This window comes from Oreochromis aureus, linkage group 23, assembly GCF_013358895.1.
Source record: "Oreochromis aureus strain Israel breed Guangdong linkage group 23, ZZ_aureus, whole genome shotgun sequence".
Lineage (NCBI taxonomy): Eukaryota > Metazoa > Chordata > Actinopteri > Cichliformes > Cichlidae > Oreochromis > Oreochromis aureus.
The window spans coordinates 30,983,829-31,004,257 of NC_052963.1; the positions used below are offsets into that span (position 1 = coordinate 30,983,829).

Genomic DNA, 20,429 nt, shown 5'->3' on the forward strand with positions numbered 1-20,429 from the left:
TCAACCATTAACCGAATATTTTTTATCTATTTTACATCACCGAGCTCGCTTACCAAATGCAGCACATTAATCTCACTCTTTTTGACTTTAGAGCAGAGGATAAATTGGTGGTAATCCTTTACAGCCTCCTAATTAGGACTGCTGGGCTTAATATAGAGGAGTCACAGCTTCACACGTTATACTACAGACATCTTGGTTTTACATTTTCTTTCTAACATTTTGTTGCATAAATGATTGTACTACCAAATAAACACAAGTTGCCTGTCAAAAAGAAGTGGACTGTTTAATAAAGATTGTTATTTATTTATTTATTTTGGTCACTGTATCCACATATATGAGCCACAGGGCCTTTATAAAACCGTCAGTTCAAACCACTCATTACACCTAAATATTTGGCATTTGTTTACTGTGTTAATTATAACATTAAGATGACACCTTATAACAGTTTCATAGGCCCTGTTTAAGTCTGGATCCCATTCACCATCACAGATCACTGTATCCAACACAAATATAATCAGTATATGAAAGTGTACTCATTCAGTACATGAAAAAACTGAGTACACACCTCCATAACACTCTAAAGATGTCAATAATTACAGTAATATCATCTTATATGTGTTTTCCGTTTTTAGGTTGCAGATAAACTGATTGTACATGTAATTTAAGCTTAGCCTTCAGACAGCTCCAAAAACCCATTTTTCATGCACAGAACACTAATTCTGAAAACAGAAGCCACGCCCACCAACAGCACCCACAGCCATCTGTTTGGGGAGGGCTTCCAATCAGAAGAGAGTTGATTAAAGGTAGAGGAAAAGGATGAACCGGGAGGGAAAAAATTGTGAATGATACAATGTTACTACAGAAGAGTTCAAGAACAAAAATATGGAGCTGGATATTTTTACAGGTGTTAATGTCATGCAACAAGCAGATATGAGCTTCTAAATTGGCCTAAAAGTAATTTGTATAAAACAGCATTTCAGGTAAACTAAGTATGAAGGCCATTGAAAAAAGTTGACATTTATGGATGTTGCACACTTGCAAACCCACAAAATAACAAGAATTTACACTTAGTCTTTTTCAGATATTATGAAGTGGAGTGTAATGAGCAATTTAGAATTAGCAGCACATTTTGTGGTCACATGAAAACACTGTATCTCTCCGGGGGCCCTGGACGGGCCCCTCTCAGACGGGCCCTGGAAGTGAGGATTATTGTCGACCGCCATCTCATAGTGAAACATGGAGGCGCAAAAGATGTAGAAGATTTCTGCTATGTAAATAGCAGAAATAGCAGCTGAGAGGGAAGCTGGAGGGAGCTGGAGTAGGCAAACAGCTGACTGCATGGACCATCGACTACCTTACCAACAGACCACAGTAGGTGAGGCTCCATGACTGTGTGTCCGAGGTGGTCATCTGTAGCACGGGGGTACCACAGGGCACGGTTCTCTCACCTTTCCTGTTCAGCCTTTACACTTCAGACTTCTGTTATAATTCGGACGATTGCCATCTACAGAAGTTCTCAGATGATACAGCCATCATTGGATGTGAATCAGATGGGAATGATCAGGAATACAGGGGGGTCATCAGTGACTTTGTTGGCTGGTGTGAGACCAACGCACTCCAAATCAACGCCGGCAAGACAAAGGAGATGATCATAGACTTCAGGAGGAAGTCACCCCCTACAACACCGGTGAACATCCAAAGGAAAGACATTGATATAGTGGACTCTTATAAGTACCTGGGTGTTCACCTCAACGATAAACTGGACTGGACTACAAATACAGATGTCCTGTATAAGAAGGGCCAGAGTCGACTCCACCTGCTGAGGAGACTGAGGTCCTTCGAAGTCTGCAGGACTCTAAGGACATTCTATGACACTGTGGTAGCATCTGCCCTTTTCTATGCAGTGGCCTGCTGGGGGAGTAGATGCACAGACAGGGACAGGAGCAGGATTGACAAACTGGTGCGGAGGTCTAGCTCCGTGCTGGGATGTCCTCTGGAGTCTGTGGAGGTGGTTGGCGAGAGGAGGATGTTAGTAAAGCTGACATCCATTATGAACAACCCACAACACCCACTGCATGAGTATGTGAGTGTGCTGAGCAGCTCCTTTAGTCAGAGACTGAAACACCCTCGCTGCAGGAAGGAGCGCTTTCGCAGATCATTCATCCCAACAGCAGTTAGACTCTATAACTCCTCAATCACGATGTCATGACTCACTGAACACCGTGAACATCCATGGTCACCACTTCATGCATAATGGACCTTCTATGTGTATGGACATGTGCAGGTATATATGTATGTATATGTATACATATGTATATTTAGTGTGTACATGTGTGTACATGTCTATACATAGGAATAGTAGTGGTACAATAGTTATGTTAAGCTATATAGTTTATGTCTTGCATATTTCCAACCATATCCATAATCACATACTGTGTATGCTACCGTTGTATATAGTGTATTATCTTACTTTTTTTCATTGGTTGTACTTATTTGTATTTTTGTATTTCCTTCTGATATCTGTACCTGAGCTGAGGTAACGCAAATTTCCCCGTCGTGGGATCAATAAAGTCTTATCTTATCTTATCTTATCTTATCTTATCTTATCTTAAATCTGTGTCACTGTCTCTCCGAGGTAAAGCCACATCTGCATCTGTGAGCCTCTCCTGTGCTTCTCTACTGTATTAAACTTCAAAAATTCAAACCTGTTATTTACTGTCGCTCCAACAACACCAGATAAGTCCTGTTTGGATTCCTGACCCCATGAGTTGAACTCAGATAAGCAGTAGAAAATGGATGGATGGAGTTAATAATGAATTATGTAACCACACAATCTTTAACAACCTGAGTTATAAAATGATCGTGAAAATCTTCAGCACAAAAACAGGTTAACAGCTTTACTTGAGCCACAGCAGGCCTTCAGAGAGCATCGCCCTGCAGCTGGAACCATGAAGCTCAGGTGGATCATTCTGGTGTTTGCTCTGGGATTGGTAAGAGAACCTCTTCATGTGGATACAATAAAAGTATCTATTACATTTCCAGGCAGGATTTGAGTCCATTCAGTTTCACGTGGATAATATTAAAGTTTTCTCTGTTGATTGATTGTTGTGCTTTCTAATTTACTTTACAGACAGCAGCCAGACTAACCGGTGATACAGGTGAGCTAAACAATATGTTTTAGGTGGTGATGTTAGGGTTAGGGTTAGGAATTACAATGTTACACCCCAGAAGTGTTTTAGAGGAATGTTGAACTTGTAATGTCACTGTTCCATATACTTCTTTTTATTACTCATCTGCATATTAATGCTTTAGTAAAACAACCTTTTTCAGCCAATTCTGCATTCATGTTATTAGAGTTCACAGGTCTTTTATCTTATTATCACTGATTCCTTACCTGCAGAAATTGATGTTGACGAAGGCCATGACTGGGACATCATTAACATCAATGAAGGTTTGTTATTGTTCACTGTTCTTGTTTCATTTTGCTTGATAATGTCTCTCGTCGGTGAACATATTTTACTTTTTTCTCTTTAGCGGCTGGGCTGGACCTGTTGGAAGGAGATATTAATCAGGAAAAAGTGAGTTTATCCTTTGCCATGAAAATCCTGAGTTTTATATTTTCATTTCTTTTGGGTTTTTTCTATATTTTAGTAGTGCCACTGTGTTAAGTCTGGAGCTTTTACCATCTTTGTAATCTGGTTTCTGTTAGTGTTTAGGATTATTTAGAATTTTGATTGTTTGCGTTTTAATTAGTCTAGCGTTCCTAGTGTCTTCCTGTATCTTGCCAAATCTTTGTCCAAGATGATAGAGATTTCCTATTTAGTCGCTTCCTGTTTTATTTTGATAGTCATTTGTTTCTTGTGTTTAAATTTTAATTAAATTTCCTGTGTTGTGACCTTGGTTGGTGCAAGCTGTGTTTTCTTTTATTTCTGTTTCCATGTCCATTGTTATCTTCTGTGTATTTATGGTTTCTGTGTGCCCTCAGTACTTTGTCGTGTTGTACCATTTCCTGCCTGTTTACCCCGGACTTTCCTGGATTCTAGTGTCTTTGCTTTGGGGATTCATTTTAGCCTCAGTTGTGGATGTTATATTTGGTCACTCTGGTGTTGGTGTGCAAAAAGCCCATTTTTATGTGTATCTCACTGACTTAAAACTGAAGATGAGAAATATATTCCTCACCTACAACATTTTATTTAAGTTTTTAAGGGCTTGTGCAATTAAAGGAGCAGGTGAAAAAAATTAATTGTTGATTTTTCTAGAACAAATTAAAAGACTATATTAAACATATTATTATATATTTCCACCATATTTTATGCATTTTTTTTTTTACTATTCTAGTTTTTAGGTCATTTTGTCCTGTTATTTATTTATCTTCTGAAATAGCTTATAGCACCAAATTGGGAACTTAACATCTCCTTCTAATCATGTCAGTGAACCAGCGCGTGATATTTAACATAATGAAAACACAGACAGACTGCATATAAAAGATGACCATAAATTCTTGGTCAGAAAAGTGATGGCAGTGCAGAAAGGCTTTAAATCTGCATATTTCTTTGTTTAAATGGTGTCTCTTCTGCTTGCAAAAAAACATCCAGTTGTTTGTAATTTTGGTTATAGGCTCGAACACTAGTTTCAAGTCATATTACATCATAAAATTAATTTTGTAAATTTTTGTAATTATTAGAGTCTTAAAGCTGGATAAAAGAACGTTCACTGGCTTAGTGGGCATTTTTACAACATAACAGCATTCGTGTTTCCCTTTAGACATCCGACAGAAACTCCATCATAGGTGATCAATATCGCTGGCCAACAACCATCCCCTACTACTTAGAGGACAGCCTGGGTAAGACATTCTGGAAACTCTCATTCACAGCACTTATGACTCTATGCACCAAATCATAACGCTTCTCTATGTTATTTTGTACTTTGTAGAGATGAATGCAAAGGGGGTGATCCTGAAGGCTTTCGATCAGTACAGACTGAAGACCTGCATTGATTTCTCGCCGTGGAAAGGAGAGGAGAACTATATCTCTGTTTTTAAAGGCAATGGGTGAGTCAGGCTTCAACCATCTGGTGGCTTGTTAAAGAAACTATGATAACATTTGGTAATCATTTCCATGCCCATTCCCTATAAATATGGTTCTATTATAAAAAAAAAAAAAAAACACCCAGCACGCCCCTGCGGGCGGTTTATCCTTCAAGCTCGGGTCCTCTACCAGAGGCCTGGGAGCTTGAGGGTCCTGCGCAGTATCTTAGCTGTTCCCAGGACTGTGCTCTTCTGGACAGAGATCTCCGATGTTGTTCCCGGGATCTGCTGGAGCCACTCGCCTAGCTTGGGAGTCACCGCACCTAGTGCTCCGATTACCACGGGGACCACCGTTACCTTCACCCTCCACATCCTCTCGAGCTCTTCTCTGAGCCCTTGGTATTTCTCCAGCTTCTCGTGTTCCTTCTTCCTGATATTGCTGTCATTCGGAACTGCTACATCGATCACTACAGCCGTCTTCTTCTGTTTGTCTACCACCACTATGTCCGGTTGGTTAGCCACCGCCATTTTGTCCGTCTGCATCTGGAAGTCCCACAGGATCTTAGCTCGGTCATTCTCCATAACCCTTGGGGGCATCTCCCATTTTGACCTTGGGACTTCCAGGTTATACTCGGCACAGATGTTCCTGTACACTATGCCGGCCACTTGGTTATGGCGTTCCATGTATGCCTTGCCTGCTAGCATCTTGCATCTTGCATATATCTATCTATCTATCTATCTATCTATCTATATATATATATATATTTCTATGGTTTATGATACAAAATATATTCAGATAAAACTTTTACACAACTTAGTGACATAAATAAACATAATTCATAACACTTGACATAACAAATAACTGGTAAATGAAATCAATTACAAAATCTAAAAAAAAGAGATGATAATTAAGTGATCAATTACATTATTAGTGGTGGCTTTTATTGTATTACCTGTTTGCCTTCTGCTAATAGTCACACAGTTTGTGAGTTGAGCCTGGAAGACTGGAGATCTGTGTGTTTAGAGATTTGTACATCTAGATTTCTTCCTCTACAGATGCTACTCCTATGTTGGCAACCGGCATGTGGGGAAGCAGGAGCTTTCCATTGGTAGCAACTGTGATAGTCTGGGAACAGTTGAACATGAGTTCCTGCATGCTCTCGGCTTCTGGCACGAGCAGTCCAGAGCTGACCGTGATGACTACGTCAACATCATTTGGAATCAGATTCAGTCCGGTAAGAGTAACAAGTGTGAATTACACCTCATTTAATCTAGAATTAGATTATAAAACCATTAGGAGTTTGTGTTTCCCTTATATACCTGTTGTCAGAATAATGACAGACAACTGAAATATTGTGTCAAAGAAGGGTAATTTCTTCCTGGTATTCCTCAGGTAAAGAGCACAACTTCAACACATATGATGACACAGTGTCCAGCGCACTGGGGGTTCCCTATGACTACGGTTCTGTGATGCACTACAGCAAGACAGCCTTCAGCATCGGCTCAGAGCCGACCATCGTCACAAAGATCCCCCACTTCATGAATGTGATTGGCCAGAGGATGGGGTTCAGTTCTAGTGACCTAACTAAGCTCAACCGCCTCTACAACTGCAGTGAGTCATGACAACTTGTCAGAAACGAATCACATATAGTACAAGAAATGCAGAAACCGTACAGAATATTCACAGGTACAGAAGAAAACATTTCACACTAGAAAAAAACTATTGAGTACTAATGAACTGATGTTATAAATTAAGTGTTAATGGCCTTTTTTTCTTAGAACTATGTTTAACCAAATGAAATACTAATCATGTCATGCAATAAAAATCTCTTTAGTGACTCTAATGTGGATTAGCATGCTAAGCTAACATGTTGGAGTAGATAAAATCACCTGAGATAGATTATTATTGTATTAAATGGAGCGAAAACTGAAAATATTTTAAGAGGTTGTTGTTGTTTGTGGTGACTCTTTGAGCATTTTCCAACAATTTAGACAATTATGGCAAGGAAATTTAAAATTTACCCATACTCAACCCAAACAACAAGTTCTGCAAAATTCATGTGGTAATTTGTGCACAGTGTAGCAGACAAACAGAACTGATCACAGATCATGAAACAAAGCATGAAAGAAACATTTGCTCTTTGTGTTCAGTGTGCAGAGAAAGCATATCTTGCTCATTTTCATCATTTTCATATCTTCCTATTTTTCTTAAGTCATCATCAGCTGAGCATCAAGAAGGGAAGAAGCATGAAGATGGAAAACAATATTTAAATTCATAACACATCATGGGTGTTGTTGTAAAACAGTAGCCAAAAATTCTACACGTATATTGAATCTACAGTGACCGATGGCACTTTGAACAAACAATAAATTGAATCAGTTCATTAAAACCAATGTCCAATGATAACCAAGCAGTGTTCCACAGATTAAAGTCTGTCTGGCAGAAAGTGATGAGATTATACACTGATAATCTTGGACAATAAACCACAATCAGTCTTCAAAGTTTAATAGTAAACCATAGTTTAATCAACAGATTAACTTTCCTCACGCTACACTGTACAGTGTTATGTAAGGCACAGGTGATCGGCACAGGTGCCGATTTGTTTCCTGTCTTCAGGTCAACACACAGGTGCTTTGGAAGTCTGCGAGTTGTTTTCTAGACCTAGAAGCCTTTTGCACTATTGTATCATAATATAGCCACATGTGGATGGTTGTACTCTTGCTGTTTGTTTGCGTTATCACAACTTAGTTGTCAGGCTCTTTATCAACACCTTGTTTCTTTTTAACAGACTTCAATGCAGCCCAATAAAACTTGGATCTGTGATAACACAGCTGATGAGAGTGGGCCACATCAATAACTCTTGCATAACAAGTTTCCATAAAACAAAAATATTATACTATGATATAATATAATTAGAATATATTGATTATGAAATACCAATAAACCTAAAAGACCTGGCAAATATTACATTATATTAAAAGTGTCAACTTCCTCTCCTTTTTGCTTATTTCTCAATTTTAGCCATCTTTTTTCCCCAAAATTAAAACGTTGTAATTTTTGTAAAAAGGGAAAATGTCAGTGTTCTGTCCACAGGACTAGATCGATTCCTTTGAGCAGTGAAAATGTGATTGCTTCCTCTCGACAGCCACGTCTTCCACCTTTGTGGACAGCTGTAATTTTGAGGAGGAGAACATCTGCGGGATGATTCAGGGCTCTGGCGATGCAAAGTGGGAGCAGCTTGCTTCAGTGGCTGGAGGACCTCAGACTGATTTCACCAATTTGGGACAATGCGAAGGTAACCATGAATAATCACAAAAATGTGTGTTATTATGCTAAGCCTTCATGGAAGGATCCTTCCATGCACAAAGGGATTCTTAATCCCAACAGTTCTCCCTTAGTTAAATAAATAGTTTGCACTACAAAAACATTTAGTGCACTTTCAAAAACTGGACTCTGGTTTGTGGAGGGTGGGGATGTCTGAGGAGAGATGTTGAGCGGAGTCCCAAGGAATGATTACCTGTGTGCTCTTATCTGAGTTAAGAGCTACTACTTTGGTTACATGTATCTGAAAAACAAAGAGAGCCGAGGTGATTTACAGCTGTGGCCTGTGCAAAGTTCAGGCTGGAATCAAGATAAAGTGATTTATTGTTTTCACAAAAACACGCTTAGTTTGTTAGAAAAATAACTTGCAAGTGTTTATATGATAAACTTGGCAAGGATAAAATGCTTCGATACTGATCTCATTAAAAGAGAGAATCATTCTTTATTTGGTTTTCTATTCATTAAGTTGAACTACTACTGTACTAACAACAAAAATACAAACCCAGTATCCCACTGCTTTAATACCAGGGGTACATCAAGAGAATAGAAACACACCTGAATCAAATGATTAGTTCATTACCAGGCTTCTGGAGAACTTCAAGACATGTTGAGGAGGTAATTTAGCCATTTAAATCAGCTGTGATGGATCAAGGACACATCTAAAACCTGCAGGGACACCGGCCCTCGTGGACTGAGATTGGGGACCCCTGGCCTAGTCTGTACAATACTTGGCAAAACTCTTGAGACACTCCTAATTTCTTTATATTTTCATTCCATAATCAAAATAATAATATTAAATAATCTAAATTTGAGTCCATCTTGTGATTTTTAAAGTGGTCTTGTGCAATAGTTTTTCATGCTTTCTGAAGGTCTTTCAAAGTTTTTCTTTCGTCATTGGCTGCTTTATCACTCAGTTTCAGTCCAGTCCTTCTACATGACCATTGTAAGCAGAATGCTTTGTTGTTTGTTGAACCACTAACCACTGACCTATTATTCATTTAAGCATTAAAAGCACGTAACTAATTTGATGAACTAGTGTTGTGTCTGCACAAAACAGAAAATTTAGCAAAGAAACCATTTAAATTCTACCAGTAGGCACTTTGTTACTAGAAGTCTGTTGCAAAAACACATAATTTGTTTCAATTTCTTTAGTCGAACCTAAGAAAAATACTAAAGGTAACACAGTTTGACAGGCATAAGATAATGTATGTAATGAAGTTGATTCTCAATTAGCTGATAATTTGGCATATCTCCAGATGTTGTCCAATGAGTCATTAAAAAATCTGAGGAAACTGGGAAAAAGAAAAAGACAAAAGAAGAAGCAGATGCCTTAAAAAGAAGAGAGATGCATCAAGCATCTGTAGTTGTTGGAAATACAGTATTTCAACAATTATGTCATTCACAGGCAATCAGGTTTACTGTGACATCACAATGTTGATGCTTAATATCACCCTTGACTTTTGCTGCCCAGGGAAAGGTTACTTCATGCACTTCAGCACAGCCTCTGCACTACCTGGCGAGCGTGCTTTTCTGGAGAGTCGCTGGCTTTATCCCAAATCTGGACCCCAGTGTCTGCAGTTCTTCCTCTATAACTCCGGGGCAGACGATGATGTTCTCAACATCTGGGTGAGAGAGTACGACAAGGCCAACCCCAACGGGAAAATGAAGCTCTTCCACAGCATTTCAGGTAAGAAATGACATAAAGAGTTGTGATTGTGAAGGTTATTGTTAAAGGTGTGATTTGGAAAGTTCTGAATTTGGTGACACTTAGCGAAAGCATCAATACATTTAACCGAGATTTGTAAAAAGAACAATTCAATTAAGTTTTAAATGAATGAAAAACTTTATACACGGATGTGTTAAAGTTTGGATATAATTGATAAATTAAGAGTTAACATCTGTTCTTCTGTCTTTGTAGGAGGTGTCATGGGCTCCTGGGAGCTGCACAACATCAACCTGAATGTGACACAGAAGGCCCGAGTGGTTTTTGAGGGCGTGAGGGGAATGAATCCATCAAAGGGAGGTTTCTCTTTGGATGACATTAACCTGTCATCCACAAAGTGTCCTCATCACATCTGGCATGTCCGTGGCATCAACGAGCTGCTGGCCACCACACCAGCTGGAAAGAGAATGGGCAGCCCTCGCTTCCTGTCACCAACAGGTTACACCTTCCAGGTAAATTACTATTAATTACTATTTAATATTTATATATCTTTTTAATTCTGTTGCATTAAAAATAACTGGAAACACTTCAAAGTATGGTCCTCCATAATAAATAAAACACTATTTTTGTTTATTTATTTTTTATTTATGATGTTCAAATAGATTTAGTCACTATTTTAGAGCCTGTATTTTTCAAATGGAAGAAAAACAAAAGGTTTTTGAACCAGTGTACATTAGGTAACGTGGAAACCCTGTGGTAGCTACAAAGTGCTCGTCTCTACCTTTAAAGTGCTCAGTACTTCATATTGCCCTGTCCTCTTCAGGTAGGTGTGTACCTAAACGGACAAAGCAGCAATCCAGGGTATATGGCCATCTACTTCCACCTGACCTCAGGCCCCAATGACGACAATCTCAAGTGGCCATGTCCATGGCACCAAGTAACCATGACCTTGATGGATCAGCAGTCCGACATCAGGCAGCACATGAACATGAACCGAATGATCACAACCGACCCTGAGAGGAAGTCCTCTGATGGTAAGAAGCAGGGCAACAGGTTAACTAATTATTTGCCAAGTCATTCCGGGTTTTCAGTGAGCTGTTATGTTTCCATGTTTTCTCTCCAGGTACTGAGTTCTTCTGGGATAATCCCAAGATTGTGGGCTCTAAAATAACTGAGTCTGATGGCAGTTATTACTATCGAGGCCCAGGGTTAGGAACAAGTAGCTTCATCACCCACGACAGACTGAGGAGCAGATACTTCATCAAAGGAGACGACGCCTTCTTCCTCTTCAGTCTGGAAGGTGAGGAAGCTTTTAGACAACAGATGGGAACCACAATGTTATGATCAGAATTACAATTCTGAGCCAAGTATTATGACCTACCCCTGTTTGGTTAGCCTTGCAATTTTTGGAGAGGCTCCAACATAATTGCCTGGCTCTTAGATGTGTTCAGATTTTATAGCTTTATACCCCAACAATATAGTTTCCTTGTCTTCCCTCAGATATATCAGACTTGTTGAAGACGCAGCCCATGCCCGACTCTGCCGTCCATGGTGATGAGAGACCGATAAAGGCAGCAGATCAAGCAGCTCCACAGGGAGCTGTCAATAACACCACTGTAGTCATAGCTATCGCTGGATCAGTGGCAGGACTCATGCTGGTGGTTTCCATGCTGATTGTGGGGAAAGCCTGGAGGACGAGTAAGATGAGGAGACAGCAGGAGAGCACGGAGGGGGTGATCATACATAACATATCTGGATTCGTGGAAGTGAGTACGAGTAAAACAGAGTCAGCACATCTTCAGTTGTTACTGTCCCTTCTGTGCTGATTAGTCTAAAGAAAATGTGATCAAATCCACATTAAATTTCTCTTTTTTATTACAGGAGCAACCAAGTAAAGATGTATCATCTCCTTTCACTACACCGTGATGGGCAGTCAAAGGAAACATGTGACAGTGGCCAGAACAGAAACCACATTATGAGTGACTCAGTGATTTCTGCAATTGTTTAATCAGATTGTCACCAAGTGCAATCTGACTTTAAATAAAATAAAATCTGACAGCATTTGTCCACCTCCTTGTCCACCTTGTCTTTTTTCACAAGACTGCTGGGAGAATCAGGTCAGGATGTTTTGTCATTTACCTTTAATGTAGGACACAATTGATACACATCAGGGGATTATCAGTGGTTTTTTCCCTGGTTCCGAACCCTAACCATCGATGTGTACGTATGTATGTATGTCCATCTAAAATTTACTTTACCTGTGTTTACACTACTGTAAATGCTTTGGTTCAGGTGGTAAGTGCAGAACGCAGGACACATGTCCAACGCTGATGGCTGAGGTGCATCAGTGAAATTAGAATGAGGGAATTACGTAAACCAAAATAAATTACACAAAAGATTTGCTGATGATATGCGTTTTTTTTTTCTGGATCCTTCCATTGAGTTGGAGAAATATTTTTGGGGAAAGTAACCCAGGAAAAGGTTTGGGAATCAAAGCATTAGTGTTTAGATTTTCAAAGGCGAATAACCTGGATTTTAAGTTTAACCACACAATTAGCTTTAGTCTTAAGAGCTTGAGAAAAAGGCGACTGGACTTCAAGTTTTTTTGTGTGAAGATTTTCACCTCTTATCCAAGAGGCATCTTCAGTTCTTAATGCAATTACCTCATTATTAATGTACAAGACCTTAGAGGATCTCTAACCAAACCTCATCAATCTGGTAAATTGAATTCCCGAGTTTGAACCATGCTGAGATGGTTTGTCACTATACCTGCTGACTGCAGTTCCAACAGTGACCACTAAGAGGCATTCCACTCAATATTACTGGACAGAATGAACTGCAGAAAAGAAACAAATTGACTTTTTATCCCAGTAATGTAATTTATTAAATATTATTTTATACTGGACGTAACAACCATCTTTCATTTTGGACTGTTAAATGAACATTTGTTTTACATATAGGGGTCTTTTTAAGACTTCTGAGAGAAAAAGAGAGAAAATCCAGAGTCCCAAAACACCAGACAGACTGCAGTTTCAAGTCAAGCATTGTTTTTATTGTGATACACTCAAACACAGTGAGTGTCATGGGTTACTGTGATCTGGAAGGCTCTATAGAATGGATTAACACACACAGCTTCACACATGTTGCATGCATCTTGCATACAGTGACCTTCTTACATTGTGCTTTCTCTAAGCAGACAATCTGTAACAATCAAAAACAATCATCTGTTTTCAGTGACCAGTGGGATATTCAGTAAGAAGGACTCCTCACTGAGGACAGAAATCCTCACATCCCTGTGATTTATGAGCAATCAGTCAGTTCTGAGCTTCAAATGGACCCACTGCTCTCTGGAAGATCATCTAACTTTAACATTCAGTAAACTGCTTCTCAAACATAAAATCAACAGGAAGGCCTCAACCAAAAAAAAAGGCAACACTTGTCTTGTGGATTGTCTTTCGACTTTTTAAATGATTACACTAAAAGACCTTTTTTTTTTTTTTGGAGTTGTTCGGACTCGAAATGACAACAATTACTGTGCAAGTTCTCTCGCTTCTCAAATCATTTGGTTTCACTCAGCTGGTACTCCGGTCTGGATTTGGTATTTCTGAGCCCTCAGAGATTGTGCTGCCTGCTCGGCATTTATACCCAAACCTGATTTTACAACAGTAGTTGGTCAGATATTATAAAGAAAAAGGAAAAAAAACTCAGGTCAGTACTCTGGGACCTGTTTGTGCAGAAAACACACTTTTAAAGCTGCACTAATCAGTGTCTTTGTTGTCAAATGACAAAGGGTAACGTGAAAGATGTCATAAGGAGTGACTGTCGTCTCAGCTCCACAGAGCTTTTTTTTTTTCCTGAACCCATGTAGAATTATTGTTTGGATTTATTAGCTTGAAAAATCAGATCAATTACTGCAGCTTTAAAAGATTTAAAAAGAAAAATTACAATTATTCACACGAAGAACACTTTTCTAAACACTTTGTCAATATGCAGCATGTTAAATTCAAATTCAGCAAAAAAAACTGAACCAACAGGACATTTCTACTGTTGTAGCGTTCTTGCTCACGTTTAGCTCGCTCATTTCACTGTCAGTTGATGTTTCGTGTAAATGAAGCAGCTGATGTTCTTTATATTTGATCTAATCTTCAGCTTTTATCTGCTGTGCTGTAAAGAATTTCAAGATATTCCTTTGATAATGTGCTTTCAATAACAGGACAACATACAACAGTTGTGTTAAAGATTAAACAGCTGGTGGCACTTTTTCATATTCACTCACTCTTCAGCTCTAAACTGACTCCCTGTTTGTCATTTCAAAGGACTTTTCGATTGCCTTTGCAAGCAAACTGGCATATAGAGCCATATCACCACACACATACACACATGCTGATGGAGCAGTATAGTCCCACCACATATTACACATCACGCCATGCACACAGCTAGAAGGCTTTTAACTTTTTCACTGCTATTTCATCCTCCACACAGGTGTACACACATATAAGACACTATCTAGATGCACAATAAATGTGCAGTGAAGATAAAGCACACTCTGAAAAAATATATCTTTGATGGCAGAAATATAGAAAATGGACTGACTTAAAGCTGCACCTTGATTCACTAGCAGCTACAAGGACACAAGCTGTAACTCCTAGAATCATGTACTTCAACCTCAGTAAAGACAAACCCAGAATTTCAGTGAAGCAGATGGAATATGCAGAGAACAAATCTCATTTTCTACAACTTAAAAAAAGTTGGAAAAGTAAGTGCTTAGGAACCACGTTTGAATCACAGCAGTGGATTTGGGAAGAAGGATGGAAGACTCCAACAGCAGGCAGGATGAAATTGGAAAAAAAGGGGGGGAAAGAATCAAAATCCTCTGCATACACACTCAAATGCAGGTCAAAAGTGGGAGAGCTAACTGGAAGAAAGACAAAGGAAATCATCGCCCACCTCTGAACCCTCATATTCTTCATTTGTCTGCCGAACAACATCATAAAATACTCTGAGCAGCTTTAACCCTTGGAATGTCCTGGAGCCATTTTTCATCCACTGTGTTTTTTAATTTCAAGCCATTTTCACTGTGTTGAATAGAATATAGCCAAATTTGCCAAACATTTTTTTTTTTTTTTTTTTTTTTAATTTTTAGAATTGCGGTCTGAGTTCATTAAATTAGCTTAAAGTGGCTAAGTTACAAACCGCCATCCACCTTTTGTCCTAGAGCCAAAAAACGCCCCATTGAAAACCATTATAAACGCCATTTTTCACTGCACGATCATTATGACTAAATCGAATTTCAGCTTCCGAGTGTGGGTGACATTTTGAAGTCCGGGCCTTAAAATTGTAATTTTTTATTTGTCCAATAGGTGGCGCCCTTGTTTCATATTTCAGCATTGAACGAGCTCCAGCCAAAAAAAGTCAGATTTTGAGCATGTCGTTCTGCTTTAGAGGGTGAAAAAAGAGTGGTGTTGTGTGTCACTATCAATGACCTTTATATTTAAAAAAAATTAAAGGTCTTTTTGCCTTAAAAAAGAAAAAAAAATGGTGTCTGTTTCTAACTTTAGATAAAAGTATGTTTATGTCTAAAATCAGAAGCCTTTCCTCTTTGAAGTCCACCCTGCAATACAAACAAATCTAACATCAAATCAAGAACAAAAACCAAATTAGACTTTATTTTGTCTTCAAGCTCAGCTTGTTTATGTAGGTACACTGCAGCAGAGGTTATAAGAATAAGCCGTAGCGCGGGAGTAGGCATTTTCACGATGGCACGGTATTACAACACCGAGGAAGTCGTGGATATTCTAATGCGCACTGACAGCGAGGATCTCTCCTCTTCACCCGCCGAGAATGACTCTGACTCCGGGGATGACACGGAGGATTCGTCTTTCCACACCGATCAGCAGGAGCCTTCTTCTGATTTGTCTTCTGGAGATGAGAACGAGGGGGAGATGCACGAGGAAGCAGCGATGTGGACCTCCAAAAACGGCAAGATATGGTCCCCGACAAACACCGAGACGCTGCGCTACGTCGCAACAGCCACAGGGCATATTCCGGGACCTACCCACTACGCCGTCGCCCGAATTTCTGACCCACTCTCCAGCTTCAGGTTGTTCCTGACTGATGAGATCATGAACCATATCGTTGCAATGACAAACCTCCATGGCAGACGCACAATCTCAGCCTGGCGAGATTTGGACAAAGACGAAATGCTGGCTTATGTGGGGCTGCTCATTTTGGCCGGTGTATACCGGTCAAAACACGAGCCCACCTCCAGCCTTTGGAGTGAGAAAACCGGAAGGAGCATTTTCCGGGCCGCAATGTCCCCAAAAATATTTTCTCACATCTCCAGCGCCCTCAGATTTGACGACAAGCTCTCCCGACCTGCACGCCGTACTCTCCCTTTCGGCAGGTATGGGACATGTGGACACACCGCCTGATGATGTTGTTTAGCCCAGACCGAGACCTTACGGTGGATGAGCAGCTGGTACCGTTCAAAGGAAGGTGCAGTTTCCGACAGTACATTCCGAAAAAGCCTGCTAAATACGGCATAAAGGTTTGGGCAGCCTGTGACGTCAAAACATCGTACGCCTGGCGGCTGCAGGTTTACACCAGGAGAGCAGCGGGCGAACCAGCCGAAGTAAATCAGGGGATGAGGGTGGTCCTGCAGATGACCGAGGGGCTCCAGGGACACGTCGTCACATGCGATAACTTTTTTACCTCATTTGAACTGGCAGAGGAACTCAAGAGCAAAATAGCTCTAGTCGGCACAATTCGGCAGAACAAACCAGAAATTCCACCCGTTTTGCGCCAGACAAAAGGAAGACCGATCTACACGTCCACCTTCGCCTTTACATTGAGGCACACCCTAGTATCCTACATTCCCCGACGGGGCAGGAATGTGCTTTTATTGAGCACCAAAATCGCACGCCGGAGGTCAGCGATGGAGAGAAAAAGAAGCCGGTGATCATTGATGACTACAATCGATGCAAAGGAGGTGTCGACAACCTTGATAAGGTGGGTGTCATTACGCATCAGTTACGCACACCTTTATTCATTTTTGCTCATATATTCTTGTGTAAAATATACAGAGGTTTTATGTTTTGTTTTTTTTTTCTTTTTTTTGTTAGGTTGTCAGCACCTACTCCTCCAGGAGACGGACCAATAGATGGCCAATGGCTCTCTTTCATAACATGATAGACATCTCCCTGTACAACGCCTTCGTGCTGTGGACCTCAGTAGATCAGGCCTGGCATCAGCAGAAGCCACACGAGGAGGCTCTACATAGAAGAGGTGGGAGAAACCATGATCAAGCCTCATTTATCGAAAAGAGAGCGCCTTCCCCGCTCATCAACCGCTGCTGGATTAGTCAGAGCTGCGCAGGATGGTGCTGCTGCAGGCCCCTCTGGAGTGACACAGCACGGGCAGAAGGCACTGTGAGCTTTGTTTTGAGAAAAGGAGGCGAGTTGGAAACACCTGCAGCAAATGTGGAAGGTTCACCTGTCGAGCCCACAGCAAATTTATCTGCAGCCACTGCTCTACCTGAGCAAGACATTTACCCCCCAGCCACACAAGCCCCCCCTCACGCGCTCTCTCTCTTTCTCACACTGTCACTAGCTCTCTCTCTTTCTCTCTCATATATTTCCCCATTCCCAACAATATATATGTTCTTGTTCATCGTTGAAAAATAAATGTTTATTTGGTTCAAACTGATCTTGTATTTTTATTTACATAATGCTTTTTATTTTATTTTAGAAGGCAATAAGATAATATGCATTTAGAGGGGCAAGAGTGAAAAACCATGCTCCTGCAAAAAAACTAACGGCGGATCAAAATGAATGTCAGTAGTAATCTTTGGACCATCCAAAGGCCTAATTATAATAACAATCAAATATTACTTCAAATGTATTTTATGGAAAATATTTAAGTTTTTTGTTTTTTTCGGCTAAAAAACCAGTGCGCTCCTGTAACGAAACTGGGATTTAAAGGGTTAAACCCCCCGAAATATAATTAAAACTTTATATGAATATTTCAGGGAGAAGTAGTTTTAAAAGACTGACTAATTTAAAGTGGAAAAAAATATTAATATATAATATTTTTATAGCACTTTTTCTGGTGTGGTCGATTTTTGGCTCTAGGACTAAATAAGGATGTGTTTTTAAGGACATTCCAAGGCCTAATGCCACAAACACACACACACAGAGAACCAGATACTTCAAACACTAATGCATTCGCACATAAAGTAGTGTGCATTAGTGCTGCAACAAGCAGTCGTGTAAATGAAGAAAATAAATTTATAATCAACAACCTTAACTGAGTGCCTAAGAAGTCTATCAAGACAAAATAATGGATTTAAGTCTTAAGTGAGGAGCTGCCTCAGAGACAAGATAGAGATACAAGCCTCAGAGGGCATAAACAGGAGGCGTAACACTACCGTAGATATTCTGATTTGCTCACACTTTGCTCTATTATGAGTGATAAAAGTACATAAATGCAGTTCCTATCTGCAGGGTTTCAAAAATGTAGCCAGACAACCATCTGTGGATTACTTTCAGGCCAGCGTACGTTTTCAGTTGCTCGAGTTGCTGCGAGTGCCAGCAGCATGAGGCCGCGCTGAGCGTCTTTTTTGCCTTGAGCAAAGAAAAATGTATTTTAAACTAATATATTAAAAAACAAAAATCTAAATAAACTTTACCCAATCTCAAAATTTCAAGCTGGACTGTGGCACACATTCAAGGTCTTACTAAACACAATGCTTATTAAGCTTATGATTGCTCATAGAGTACGGGAGTTTTAAACTTGATGCACTGGTAGCAACGTGTTTTATGTCTACCCAGCAATAACTGGTTTGCCACAACTGAAGAGTTAAGCAACCACAGTAATGCAGACAGAGTAGAGGAAAGTGGAAAAAACCTAGGAAACTTCCAAGAAGAGTTTCTGATGATGTGTCTAAAAACAATCATGGTCAGCATGCATTAACAGTGTTGATGAAATGACTTCCACTACCAGACTTGGGAGACAAAGCTCCACACTGCAAGTTTACCTAAAGAAAATCATAAACAAACTCAAAAAACATTGTTTCTGCATATCATAGAGCTCACACCACCATCAGCAAACACATAAAAAAAAAACTGCAACCTGAATAAATATTCCACTCAAACATTAAAAACTGCTAAAGGACTCCCCCCACGTCTCTCTCTCTCTCACAGCTCTGTGGAAGCATTTTCTTTTTATAGACTATTCATGCTTCCAGTGAAATAAAGAGCAGCACTGGACTCAGACATTCAGGTAACAAACGCTTCATAAAATCAACAAGTATTTCTATCCGTTTATAAAAGCCAGCTGGTCACATTATCATTTTTAAGGTGCAGCCACAGACAGACCTGCTTTGCCCTTTTCACTACAAACTACTAACAGTAAAAACCACAACTCAACTCAACTGATTATATACGACAAAAACATATGAAACTAACCATGTTGCAGTGCTTTAACGACGACAGTGTGGATTCATGTTAAGCAGTCGCTCGATATAACAGCCGGTTTTATTTTGTTCTTTTTCAGTCGAACATCTTGAACTTCGTCTCTGTGCTTCTCTGGTTTATTGTGTGCTGTGGCTGGCAGTCCAAAAGAAACTGTGGATGGCCCCAGTCGGTATTCATGAGTAGTGAAACCACCCTTACAGCCCATTTTAGGTGGAGAATAGCTTACCATTTTCCACACAAACAAGGAATTCACTTCACAATATTCAATCTCTCCTTGTAACACTTTGTAAGCCAATTAATCAATCTGACTGGGTGAATAGATGTGGGGTGTTTTTTTATTTAGCCCTGTTTTACAGTTACATAATGTGCTTACATGCCACAGATCTACAACCTGCTTTACCATAAAGTGTTTGAAAAGACTCAAGTTTTAAAACTCAAGATTTTGGTTCAGCGATGCTCTCAGCTCTCAACTCAACAGAGATGCTCTCAACTTTGGAATTCACATTTCAGGCAAAAACACATAAAGTTTGTAGAAAAATACATCTTTAGACCTTTCCAAGGATAACACTGCTGTTTCTCTTTCAGTTTATATTTTAAGTATAATCCAAATGAAATCGGATTATATTTAAAAAAAAAAAAAAAAAAAAAAAAGAGTATTAATGCATAAACTTATTCTCCTCATCGACGTCACCATCTGGTTTCTATCACGTTTTTATGTTTCAGCAGCATACTCAGCTGCTGCTTTTCACACACCAGACTTTAAAGAAGACTTATTACGCCAGCTCAATATCATTATTACTGGACTCCAATACAGTGACTTTGCATGTTGCACTGTTCACAATAACTCCTTTTACCACATTCTGAGCCTTACTCTTCAGTCCACCCTGTCTGAAACAAATCGTTTCCTCTCCCTTTGAGCCAAATTTCTTCTGACTAGCAAACCTT

At 39.7% G+C, this 20,429-nt stretch overlaps 1 protein-coding gene and 1 pseudogene across 1 annotated transcript; both read left to right on the forward strand.

The window, feature by feature from the left end:
• The first annotated feature begins 2,895 nt into the window (after positions 1-2,895).
• mep1ba (meprin A subunit beta a) lies at positions 2,896-12,070 on the forward strand. The gene is made up of 15 exons (XM_031726672.2): positions 2,896-2,990; positions 3,131-3,158; positions 3,401-3,451; positions 3,535-3,578; positions 4,765-4,843; positions 4,933-5,050; positions 6,083-6,261; positions 6,420-6,638; positions 8,173-8,322; positions 9,820-10,035; positions 10,267-10,523; positions 10,835-11,045; positions 11,135-11,311; positions 11,512-11,777; positions 11,893-12,070. The coding sequence occupies exons 1-15, from the start codon at positions 2,949-2,951 to the stop codon at positions 11,935-11,937; spliced, it is 2,082 nt and encodes a 693-aa protein (XP_031582532.2). The 5' UTR covers positions 2,896-2,948; the 3' UTR covers positions 11,938-12,070.
• Positions 12,071-12,928: 858 nt separating this feature from the next.
• Positions 12,929-20,000, forward strand: LOC116309950 (annotated as a pseudogene).
• The last annotated feature ends 429 nt before the right edge of the window (positions 20,001-20,429 follow it).